General features: G+C 41.3%; 1 protein-coding gene across 9 annotated transcripts in view; it reads right to left on the bottom strand.

The window, feature by feature from the left end:
* Positions 1 to 13,253, bottom strand: part of TRAK1 (trafficking kinesin protein 1) — a 138,721-nt gene that overhangs the window by 77,180 nt on the left and 48,288 nt on the right. For all 9 annotated transcript variants that reach the window (XM_075055656.1, XM_075055649.1, XM_075055666.1 and 6 more), the window contains exon 2: positions 12,217 to 12,509. Coding sequence is in view for 6 of the 9 variants with exons in the window: in XM_075055629.1 (XP_074911730.1) it covers positions 12,217 to 12,509 (293 nt within the window). In the remaining 3 variants the exon portion in view is untranslated. The remainder of the gene's footprint in view (positions 1 to 12,216; positions 12,510 to 13,253) is intronic.

Here is a 13,253-nt window from a genome sequence, read left to right as displayed (position 1 = left end):
ACTGGTTGTTTCAGCTTGCTTACATTTCCTTAGAGGAATTATTAGACTTGCTGATCTGGATACCTTTGACTATTTCATCAGTTTGCTTTCTTCTAGGCAACACCTCTATCCATACAAAATGCCCTAAGCATAGTAAATTAACTTTTCATTGTGGAGACTGAAGTGAGGGTGGCTTTTTCTTTCTTTCCTTTTTTAATTTTTCGGGCAGGAAGAGGCATAATTTTTGGGACAACAATGTGAGGATAAGAGTACACTTGGTTATTTTCAGATGTACACTTACACCCCTCCTCTGCTGACAAGTGAGCAAGGAGTTGATCAAAGAGAAAATGGAGCGAGAGGTCTAAAACAAGGGGAACTGACAGCATCGAAGGGGCACAGCACCTCAAGGACTGCCACTCCCCTCCATGCACCTAACAACACACAGATCACAAGGCATTGTGTAGGATGGTGTCACTCACTGCCATCTTCATCTTGCACTCATGCAGCCATGCCATACATTAGGTCACTTCCCACACAGTGTTAAATATATATTTAGCTGTCAGTTTTATTTGGATGGGTGGAACTACGCCAGCACCTCATGACCAAGCAATTCAACCTCAGCTGAACTAACTTCAACTCAATCCAAGTTCAACATAAACCACAGGTAGACAGATTTGAAGATCTCATTCCAAACAACATGGTCACCTAGAGCAGCTCACCTGTCAAACTCCATTTCCTAACCAGTTTTGGGGTTTCACCTGTTTACAGCTATGATTGAACAGCCATACCTTACTGTAGAAAGGAAACCTAGCTTGACTGATAAAGAAGGAGCACTTATTCAATTTCAGCATCACTTCACATAAAAAGTAGTAATAAATTCAGAGAAAAGAACCTAAACCAAAGAGTAGGGACAAGGGCAGGGAGGGGAGGTGACAAACAAACAAAACCCCCAAACATACACAAAACACAGAGAAAAACTCTACAATTCTCAAAGCCTGGTATCTGCAGGAGTTTTTAGAAACACAATACAACACAGCTTATCAGTACAGTCATTGCATGGAACTTAAAGTATTTAATTTCTGTCTGTCTGAATTCTGGTCCAAACCATACTCAACCTTTATGGTTTCACTGGTTAGTTTTCAGGCAGAGGCTCCCGGTTCAAGGTTAAAAGGACTTCCAGGTCTCTACAGCAGACACTGCCACCTGCTGTAAGAAGTTCCTTATTACCCGAACCCCGTAAGAAGTTCCTTATTACCCGAACCCCTAAACCACAAAGGACATTTTGTCAGCCAGTTTCTTGTTTACAGCCCGCTGCTGTGCCAATTTGTCAAAACCCAACCCTGCCATGAACCATGCTGGGGTCAGGGCTGTGCTCAAGAAGGGACAGGCCAGAACACACAAGTCAAGACAAGGAAGACCACAAGGAAACTACCCAGAGATGGTATTGTTCCTGCAGCACCATGCATGCTCCAGAGTTGTGGTCCTGATGAAGGCCAACACCTTGCGAACAGCTCGAAGCAGCTGTGCTACCCTGAAGTGCCTACTCTGAGAAAAGGGATACAATTGCTGTGCAGAAGCGGTGCATCCGGCCGAACAACTACACTCCAGGTGTGACTTTGGGGAAGTCCTGGGCTGCCTGGCAACCTTCTTCAAAACACAAGCTTTGGTCATTGGGTTGTGTCACCCACCCACCCTCACCATCTTCAGGGGGCTCCACTGCATCACCACCCAGCAGCTGGTGCTCAGCCCACAGCCAGAAAGGGGCAGCCTAAATACCCTCTCCTTCTTAAACAAAAAACCAAACCAAGCCAAAAAGGCCTCAGTAGTCACTCTCAGGAAAATTCTTCCATTTCCCACAACAGAATTAAAACATTGTAACTTATCACAACCTTTTGAGGCAGTTGAGGAAAGGGAAGTAGGTAAGAGCGCAGTAACAAAAATAGATGAGAGAAACAAGGAAACTCTCCGGAGAAAGCAGGAAGGAGGAAAAAGGCTACTACTTTCCTTCATGGAGCCACCTATTCCTCTCCCTGGTTTTCAGTCCTGTCCCATTTCCCACACACATATTACCCTCCTCCTTGACACTTAGCTCTCTAATGTTTAAAACAGAGAAGCTAAAAAAAAAAAAAAAAAAAATCTTTGAAAATGGTCAGTCAATAAATAGCAAATTATTTTTTGGGGAAAAAAAAAAAAAAAGGGCACACAATACCTGAAAGGAGTCAATTCCAGTGCTGGCTCCCTACTAGTTAAGTAAAAGGAACATTCTCTGCTGAAAAGGGCTACCACATGGAGGCTAAATTCCAGGCTCATATAATGCAAGGAATTAAAGCTCATCAACTTGAGGCTATTTCGTGCTAAATACTAGTGAATCTTGAGCGCTGATTTTGCTTCATGTAATGCATATATGTACAGAGAACACAAACTGAAAGTCTGCATCCCTTCTCAGAAGCCAAGGATCAGTAAGCACTTGGCAAATTTTGTACCACTGTATGTAAAAAGACATAAAATTCTATAGAACATGTACTGTCACACAAGAAAGCATTACATTTTCTATTTAAGTAGGAAGTGCTCTGTTTAAAATTCTCAGTGTATTCAGTATCTCCCTCATTTCTTAAATGTTAAAGAAATATGCAACTCCATAATGTGAAAGGTCGTCCCATTCCATTGGGCTAAGAAAATTCTGGGAACCCCTTCCAAGAAAACTTACCTAATCTAGTTCAACAACCAGCCAAGAGGCCATGACTACGTTAGGATTCTCCTTTCTCAGCAAACCACAAGCCTAAAACCTCATTATATTCCAGGGATGGAAGCAAGAAAGATGGTCTTTGTCTAAATGCTTTTCCAGCAGGTATTTCCTGGCTGCGTGAAGCAGCCCGATAGCCTCATTTTCCCAATGCTTTCTGTCCATTTAGACAATCATGAAATGGAGTGAACTAGTTATTACCATTGTGAACAGATCTACATAAAAATGAAAAGCAAAAGGGTAGATAAGAAACTTCAACACCACAATCAGGCTGCTAGCTAGTCTACTGAAGAGGGAAACATAGCCTGTAGTTGTCCATTATTTGAGCTCTATACGTCCACACAGACTAACTGGGGTCCAGAATTACAAGTATTTCTTGAGCATTATTTAACGATTACTCTGCACATATACCTGTAATAGGCAAACCCCCAGAACTCACTACATTCCTATTCCATTTCAGTTCTGGGATGCCCTGAGTGTTGCTACTTATACTGAAGCCTTACTACTGCAGAACTGAGGACTGCACACACACAATACCTGTGTTTTAATGTAAAGTGTGTGATGAGCTTCTAGGGCAAAGAAAATCACTTCTAATAGAAAATTCACCATCCTCCCAACTCACTGGGTTGCCCAAAGGGAAAGATAGCCTTAGCATCCTACACAGCAGAAATCTCATTGCTGGCTGCAAAGCCAAACTGCTGGAAGAGAAGCTCTTCAACATGAAAGCTGTCTCACACAGTTAAAACTCAGACTCCTCAAACAGCCGTAGCAGCTTCTGTAATTTGACTGGCGTGACACAACTTTGGAAATGCAAGTCCTGCCACATCTTTAACCAAAGTTGGTTAAGTAGTAGTTCTTCTGCTTCCAAACATGGAAAATACTGACAAAATCCAGTCTTCCACGAGAAAATAAAAGACCCCATGCCAGCCTCTGTCAGGTACTCCCATTCTGGGCTGCCAGAGCAAGGCTTCAGCTGATGTGTAACTCTACTGCCCACAGCGCTTTCTGTCTTACACACACAGACCTCAACTGGACTTTCCACCTTGTGTAGGTGGGGCTCCACAGGAAAGGCTGGCAGTATTTATGGTAATCAAGTGGGCACACTGAATCACAGAAAAGGAATTCTGGATAAGAAGTCCAGCCCATGGAGAAGAATGAAGCACCCAACAGGGATTCTAATCATATTCTCTGTATAAGACCATGTGTCACTTCAGTTGTCTGCCATTTGATATTTTAATTCATACAAACATGCACTTAGAAGAGCAAGGATAGGAGTAGGAAGGAAAAAGTCTTCAAGAGTTTGCTTTTCTTCCCCACTCTCAACCCCTTTCCCCTGATCAAATCCAGCTTCATCACTGCGAAAGAAAAAGTCCCTTCTCACAAAACATTTTAAAGGATTTGTGCAAGGGCGGGGAAGCTGCACAGAACATAATCACAATTCTTCCTTTGTACAAAGGAGAACTGGTATGAAGGATCAGATCATTCAATATTATCCAAAAGAAAACTGTTGCGCAGGAAAAATCATTACATTGAGCAGGCTGCCAGCTAAAGTGGAAGAAAAAATGTTGTTCCTTCAGTTCCGCCACACCAGGCACTGGCCAAACCTGTCTGTGGGGTGGACAAGCCATGGAACTGTCTTCCCATATAGGTCACTGGGCGCAGCCTACCTCTGCATTTTTAGATGCATAAAGCACTAATATTTCCAGCATATTACCTTTCTTGGTAGGAAATTCTACTTAAATTTGGCAATTGAAAGCATATTGAAGAAGTAAGCCGGGAGAAAACGTGGCTTAGCCAAACACACCAAATAAAGACTGGGATAAAGTCGGGAATGTGAAAGCTAACAAAGATGAAACTGCTGGAAAGTGCAGTTCCAATGTGAGGAATGTCACTGTTCATTAGGTTAAAGTCTTCCTGCTTTGGTTTCATCCTACACACACATTCCTGCTGGGTATAAAAGGTGAGACAGGTCTTGCTGACAGGAGGCCATTAAACTATAAGGTCCCTACCGTGCATTATGCTATAAATTTAAATCAACTTTGTTTCAGTATGGAAACATTTCTCCCTGTAGATAAATGCAGCCATGCTCATGCTTTTATTTTTACATTAAAACAAAAGTAAAGGAAACTCCACCACCCTGGCTATTTTTTTAGAGCAAAACCAAAAGCTATTCACGTATCAAATGCATGCTGGCAATGCACTGTTCAGCAGCAGTAAGAATAACCACATTCATTAACCATTAGGATCTTCCAGCTGCCAAGACAGACTGAGAATGTCTCAAAAAACCATTGATAAATCACCGAGTACGGAAAACCCTGAAAAGCAATTGTCTTGCTTTTGCTTGTTGTTCAGCCCAGCTACAAAATGCGCCAGTCCCTAAACAATGGCTGTCAACAAAGCTTTAGAATCACAAGCACAACATAAGAATTAATTTTATGTAGCTTGCTCTTTACAGATGTCAACTTCAAATGGAAAATTTCTTGTTTCATGATGGACAGACACATACACGTACATTGAGGGGGAAAGGTAAAGCTGCATTCAGCATATTATGAAGGTAAATTATAGAATAAAAGTATTTTCACATATTTAAATACACCAATAATCAAACATAGATTTTTAGTCTTCCAGTACTATTGAAATGCACCACAACAGGAAAACAAAAACCACAAAACCAAAAATACACCCCCGAAAAATCCACCAGGCACTTGCCTTCAGGAGTTCTTTCTCCAAAGAACAAACTCAGAAGACTGAGGAAACCTTACTGCTCTCGTGTGTCCCTACCCTGAATAAAGTACATGTTTAGGAATGACAAGTGCTTCCCCAAACAAGGGAGATCTAGTAACAAATTAAAAAACATCACACTGGACTTCAGGAATTCACGCAGTTGCTTTCACAGTGACTCTAGAATTGATAGTTTACACAAAAATCCATATATCATACTAGGAAGAGGAACATAAGTAAGAGGGCTGGATAAGGAGCATAGCAGTAGCAGCAGAATTCTGCTTGGGGGAAAACAAACCAACCCACCCCACCAAAACACAAAAAGCTAATCCTTGAAAGAAAAAAAAAAAAAAAGCATGCCTGGGATACAGACTAAGAGGTAGTATAACAAACTGTCCCAGGAGAGGAATCAGGAAAAACACTAAGTTACTGGCAAAGAGTAAGAGCTGGAAAACAACTGATGGGAAGCAGGGCGGGGGAGGTGGGGGGGCGGGGGCGGAAGAAGAAGCTGTGTAAAGCTAACTGAGAATCCACCAAAAGCCAGCCAGAAAATTCAAACAGAGGCAATGATGCAGCAGGCATAGAGAATAAGATCATTTTGTTAGCCTATGCTAGATAGAACTAAAGTCAGACTCATAGAGTAGTTCCAGTCACGCTGAGGGAGCCATCTCATGTTAATAGAGCAAGCATTTCTGGCATGCTTTAGAGAAAGAAAGAGTGCTCAGAATTTAGCAATAGCTGCTTACAGGAAGCGTCAGGAAAAAAGATGGAAAAGAGACCAAAACTAGATCAAGTTTACAGGATGAGACTGGTGACAGCAATAGCAAAGTAAATGGACTGAGATAAGAGCCCACATTCCCAAAGTTTTATTTGAAGGAGAGACTAAGAAAGCTGGTAGAGGAGCAGGCAGGGATGTGAAAATTATGGAGTTTCTTTCAAAATCATGAAGATGAAGTCATAAGGGGAATGAAGAACTGGCATTCACCAAATCCTGCATAACTAGGACAAATACTGACAGAAACCAGTGGGAGATTAGTTTAAGTACCACTGCACACAGCCAGTAAAAACCAAGAACTTCCACAGTAACACAATCAGCAGCTTCAAAAAGGTTTTAGACAAAGTCACAGTCAGGGTCCAACACTAAACAGACACTAAAAGAATTAGGGAAGGACATACTCTCTATATCCCTAGTACAACAGCTCTGCATGATAGGGGTACTTATGCTGAGAATAGACTACTGAGAGTGGTTGAGCACATGTTTTCTATACCCAAGCACCTGCTGTTGCTGGAGTCAGAGACACAGTCCTGAGCCAGCTGGTCCAGCTCAGGAGAACATTTCTTACGTTCTTTATCTGAGTTCCAGCTCCACCAAGCAGTATCTTACACCTCTTCTCTCATAACTGACAAAAACAGAGAAAAGCATGGAAGACATACCCCAATACAGGAACTGAAAAAGAAGAAAGTGCTAGAGCAAGTTTATGCTGTGTAGGGAACAACCACTAAAAGAGAAAGGTAACCACAACAGAACTCAGAGACGTTCAAATAGAGCAAAGCAATTCAAAACTGTTATTATTTTATAGGCATTTTTGTAACCATTTAACGGTTAGAGGACAACCACCCAGCCTGTAACAGGTACCAAACACAACCAAAGCACCCTGTTCAACAGCCTCAGAATAGCAAGCACGCAAGGTCTGGTGGTATCTCATGCACCCAAAACAGGACAGCCACAGATATGGTATTTTTCCATCTCCCACACAACAAGAGTAAAGCATTCTAGTAACAACCTGTATTACCAAAATCCTTAAGGAGTTACCTTAGGGCAGTCATGCTTTGTCAGACTTGGAACAGAAGGAACAGAAATTCAGCCTTTCAAACAAAATCATGCACCTTGGGGGGGGGGGGACGGACATGACGGACCGGAATGGAAATTCTTTAGTCCTTAGGTGTGCTTTTTAAAATGAAGTGACTACAGGAAAAAATGGTCAGAATTACACCAGTTATCTGTAGGATCAGTCAGTCATCAAAACTGGCTGACGTTGCCATGAAGAGTGGTAATATTTGGTGGAAGATAACGGAAGTTCTGTCTCATATGAGAACATAATTAAAGCCTGAATAAAGATAGAGGCAGGATGAAAATCCAGAGAAAACTTTCTGTACCCAAATGTCTTTGTGGCTAGCAGATTGTGTGAGGCTTGAGAGCAAGAGAAAGTCATTTTCTCTGGATGTTATGACTACCCATCGTTGCAGTCAGTGCAGTGAGGTAGAAGTTACACTGCCTGCAAGGTCAAACAATACCAACTCTTCTCAGAGATACCTCCCAGCTGAGAGAAAAGGGGATTTCATGGTTTGACCCATCCAGTGATGTAACTTTATTTTAAAAACAAAAACAAAAACAAAAAAACCTGTGTTTACAACCAAAATAAGACACAGAACAGGTTATCACCACAAAGAATTCCCAAGAACCTTCACGAAATTGCCCAGAACACGACAGCCAGAGAACATACTCCTACATGCATTCAGAAAGAGTAATTAGTATAATGAACAAATGAATCATGCAAACTAATGAAGGAGCTAGGCAATTTAAATCACAGTCCATTCATTCTCTCCTTTTTCAGCGAAGGATGAAGGAAACCTACGTGGCATATTAAGCAGTTAGCTCTTGAATTACAAAGTATATCATGCCAAAATCATTGCAAATAGTGAGTCTTCAGATATGAGAAAGCAGACTGAAAGTTAATGTAGTGAAGATGGCTACTGATACTATGTTATACATATTTTAAGAGAAACAAACAAACAAAAAACCTGAAAAAATCCACAAAACCACTCTGGCAGCCAGACATCTGTCACAAGAGTAAATCTATATTCCGGTGGTATTTCAGACTTCCATCCCCACTGTACTCTCTGTTTCCAGAACGACAGGATTTGCTTCACAGCAGCTGATGGACAAGGAAGAAAGGCAATCAGACTAAGAGGCTTTTACAATTCACAAAATTGGGGCTATTGAGCAATTTAGTTACTCTGCTTTATCCTGTCAAGATTACAGCCCTTCCTGCTTTACAAAAAACAGGACAGGGGTTGTTAGAGGAGGAATCCTCCAACCCCAGTTGCCATTTCTATCAACACCTGACTGGAAGTATCCAGGCCTGAACTGCAATTACAGGACAGACGGACACCTTTAAAGGCACTTTAATTCCCTTTCCAGCAAAAGGAACGCTAGATGGTGCTGCATCCATATTCCTACCTTTATGCTCTCAGATTAATTGTCCCAGCAGGAAAAAGAAAAGTTCAAAGGAGAAAACAACTGGGACAAGATAGGTGCCTCACACATGTAGCAGCAGCGTGCCACTTCCATGTCATACAGTGCTGCGCCACTGTCCACCAACCTCAGGATTCGAGTCTCCTTCTGCCCCTTTTCCTGTAGGAGCTCCACAAGTGATAGCAGTAGAAACTCTAAGTCAGGCTACATTGAACTTTTCTCTTAGATCTTGCTATCAAAACCCAAAATGAAGTAATAGTTAAAAAAATAAAAATCTACTAGAGCAGCTACTGAATCCATTTTCAAGTTTAATGTTATTCATGTTTAGAAAATACGTGCTCCACCCACAACATTTTTTTTATAACCCTTAAAACATTCACAAACAACTTTTTTTTTAAATGGATCAATTCTATTTCATTTGCCCTTCTATGCTCAAATTAGCACAGATTCAGAAGTGTCTAGTTGTATAACACTTCAGTTACAGCAACTATGAGTTTTGGATTGCTTTACTATCAAATTCTGTGGGAAAGTCCTTTAGGGTGCTGTCCCCCACTCAGAAGTAACACCAGCTTAAGGAAACTTTTCACCTCACTGTTTTTTGTCACCCAGGCCCACCACTGCAGTGCTTATTCCCTTGGTTATGCCAACATAACTGCTTTTAGGCCACACAGTAGAACAGACCAGAGGTGTGACCTAGCTAAAAAGGAACCCTCATCTCCCCTCTGCCACAAAAGCGGACCAGGGATTCTATCCAGTCCAGGTGCCTGAAATGCCTCTAGTTGCGCTCCCACAGAAATCTGCACAAGCACAGTTTTGAGGTGGTTTGGGGACATGAAATGTTTAAGCCAACCCTGTACCCAAGAAAATATGCTTAGCGCAATCAGAATGTGCAATGCACCCTCGGCTACATTACATCTGCTCTTAGGTCCCAGGCAGGAAAGATTGTGTTGCTGACAGAGAATGCTGAAGTACCTCTCCTACTGCCAGCAAACAGAATAGGAGAGGGGGAAAAAAAAAAAAAAAAAAAGCAAGCAGCAAGAATTTAAAACTCTTTGAGCTCCAATGGCCTTCTTGAAAAGTTAAATAGCAAAACGTGCACATCATGTAATTTGTTCTTAGGCTTAAGTTGTATCAGTCAACTCCAATTACAATACCATTAGCTGGTTATGTTTCAGAAAGCATCACCACACACCACTTTGACTCAGTTTCCCAGTTTTTTCTTAACTGTGTTCAAGCCTTTATTTGCAAGAATTTTTGCAGATGACTTTTACAATAGGCTCTAGGTGTTAGTCTTAGACTAAAAGAAAACAGATTACCCTGATTGCTGAATTTGAACATGCCTAGGATGAGTCAAGGTTTAGTTGGTATTAGAAGAAAAATTATGGTATACGCAGACTTGACATGAACAAGTTTTTTCCCACTGAACAGTTTAAAAGTGTAAATAGTGCTAAACTGTCAGTCAGACCTACACAAAGTCTTCATGTTAAAGCCTCTGACAATCCTTATTCCTCTGTAAATGTTTCTCTCTCTGCTTGTTTCAGGCGTGTATGCTGCATACCAGCATGTACCACTGACAAAGTAGAGATTTTACAGAGGAAGTATGAGACCAATTCCTATCTCCCAGTCTATGCCCTTTGACACCTTCAAAAAGCACAGCACAGAGCTGAAACTCTGAAAAATCCACTTAAAAAGAAAAAAAAACAAAATCCAAAACTAATCAACCAACCAAAAAACCCACCACTATTTCTACTCCTTATGTTGTCTCCAGGTCACAAACAGTACAAATCTGCTGCTGCAGAACAGCTAATCCATAACAAAATCATTATAGGATCAATCAGTAAACCACACTTGGCTGACAACTAAGCAAGAAGAAAGCGATTCAGAAACTACATCACGCTTGAAAGAGTGTGAGGTAGGAAGACACGCACTGACATCCATTTAGCAAAAACTACTTTTAAAAATTAAAAAAGGAAGTTTGTCTTGCCTTTCAAGGAAACATAATCAAGAAGGCATCTTGATTCATGAAAGAAGTTGGTTGTCTGGGCTTGTAGTCAGAAACAGAAAAACATAAAGTTAACACCTTCCTGTTAACAGGGCAGGGGAGACAGGACACAGCCAACAGAACAACTTGCAACAAAGATCCTTCTACAAGGGGCCTCGAAAACAGACTTACGCTACCAGGAATGCATCCATATAATATGTAGAGTTTCTAGTCTACCTACCAAGCAGATACCTAACATGGCAGTCAAAAGAGTGACCTGTTTATAAACTAACAGTTAAAGAGCTCTAAACCCATAAATACAAAGGAGGAGGGGTAGGGAGTAAGTTTCTGTTAACAAAACATTTATTTTATGTAGCAGCATACCTGACTAAAAGTGACTTCAGTGTTAATCCAGTGTCTTCCCAAGGGAATTGGGATGGACTTGCAGAGCATCTCTCCCCTTCTTTCTATTTTATTTTTTCAGAATATCAACCCTTAGTAACTACACAGCAGTTGGGCTGAGCTAAGTTAAAGCATATTACAAAAGTATCAGTTGATGGTCACCATTAACTAGTTCTCTGACCTACAGACAATTCTAGACATGGCTGGAAGTAACTCAGCATAAATGTATCTGGCAGCCAATTAGAATGGCCTCAGTCTTATTTCTTTTTTTCTCAGCCCTTTCATTTCTCCCTCCTGAAAACTCAGCTGATTCCTCAAACATTACCAAAAGACCTTGGAACCAAAAGACCAAGGTCACTTTAAGCTAAAAGAAGCCTCACAGCTCAGCCAACAAACCATGCATTTGGAATGGAAACTGCCTGTCATTTCATGGCTGTATCCATGACTAAACTGAGTTACAATGATTATTCAAACACAAAAAAATTGGGTCAGCTGACCACATCACTAAGAATCTAATCCTATTTAAAATACCATACTTAAACACAATATTCCATTTATCTGTATGAATCCTTCATAAAAAGGCATTTAAGCTTTCATACAAGCATGCAGAAAAAGCTGTTCCTTATACATTAACTTCTATAGTTCCACAACTAATGTGACAAAAATAGAACGGTTTTGAAAAGCAAAGATGTACAGTCAAAATATGATGTTAGACACTATTTCTCCCAACCCCTTCTCCCACAAAGCAATTCTCGTATCGAGATAAAAATGTAAATTATGCTGAACATTAGGACAACCATTCTATATTTTAAGCTGCAGTATTTCCTTCCCCTCATCCCTGATATTCAGTTGGTTTATTTTCCAAACAAACTTCAAATGATTCAACTTCCCAAGCACATTAGTATCCTAATTTCACAGCTGTCATTGGTTTAGCCTACTTGCGAGAGTCTTAAACCTTACACAGTGCTTTCATTGAAAAGTCAGGTGCTTGTGAAATCACTTCTTAAACAAGCAAAAACGTGCAGATCAGCAGCAGTACTGTCCATGAACCAGGTACCTCACCAAAAGCTTAAGATCGGAAGCTTAATTATACATCTCCACATCCTTCCCAAGATAACAGATTTGACTGCTTACCAGTAATGGTGCAGGCATCTCTGTACTCTCTGCAGTCTGGCACATCATCTTCCACTGCTTCACTTACATAGTGCTCTTCGTGAATGCCTGTGTCACAGGCTAGGACTGCATGATTCCACAGCTCCGAAGGAGGCACAGTGGTGGCCAAAGTGCAGTCGTGCAAAGCTGTGGCGTCCAGTTTGGCAGGTTTCACAGGGTTGTACAAACTGCCATCAGGGGAACCAGCACCGGAGACTGGGTCTGGCTGGCAGAAACAGAATTCTTTCCCTTTGCTAGAGTTGGCTTCAAGAAGTCTGCAAAACACAAAAGAAACAAATGTTCAATTCAAGCCGTTCCAAACAGCATAAATCAGAATAGGTAATTTTCTTTTCCTTAGTTTAACCTAACAAATTCAGCAAATACTAAAACCCAAATACTCTTCACAGAGCAGCTGCTTATCTGCACCTTGCACAGTCATGTCAAGTAGAAAAGTGCTATTCCTTGTACAGTGGTATTTACCAATGGCTGATTAAATATATTTTTGCCTAACCCCACTTGAAGTAAGCACAGTCCATCCACCTTGCCTCATTCATCACCTAACTTTCTCTCATGTCAGCCAAGTGAAATCTCTCTGTAACCCAGAGTGCTGCATGAGCCATGCCATGCAGACAGAATACGCATCACTGGTTGTTTTACTGGTACTTTAATATCATCATCATTTGAAATTGCCTGATTAACAAACAATACAGAAATGCTTAGGAGCTTATCCTACAGCTCTGCTAGACTTTCCTCTCCACTGGGCCACCCTGCACAGCCCAGCCCTTCACTGTCAGTCTGCCAGCTGGCATCTTTGCTCCCTTTACAGAGTACACAGGGAACAGAAGTAGAGGTGCATTGCATTAAGGGCGTGTCCGCTTGTTGCTGCTCCCCAGTGCTTCAGCCTCAAACAGGGAACAAAGTCCCTCAAAGACAGATACCAATGCCCACAGGAATATTAAATTGACCAGAGAAGGAATGAAGAAGAGCACCTTTGTCCTAAAACTTCACCAAACCTTTTG

The sequence above is a fragment of the Buteo buteo genome, chromosome 2, assembly GCF_964188355.1.
Source record: "Buteo buteo chromosome 2, bButBut1.hap1.1, whole genome shotgun sequence".
NCBI lineage: Eukaryota > Metazoa > Chordata > Aves > Accipitriformes > Accipitridae > Buteo > Buteo buteo.
Note: the sequence above shows the minus strand (reverse complement) of the source record. Positions and strands in the feature narration are given on the sequence as shown.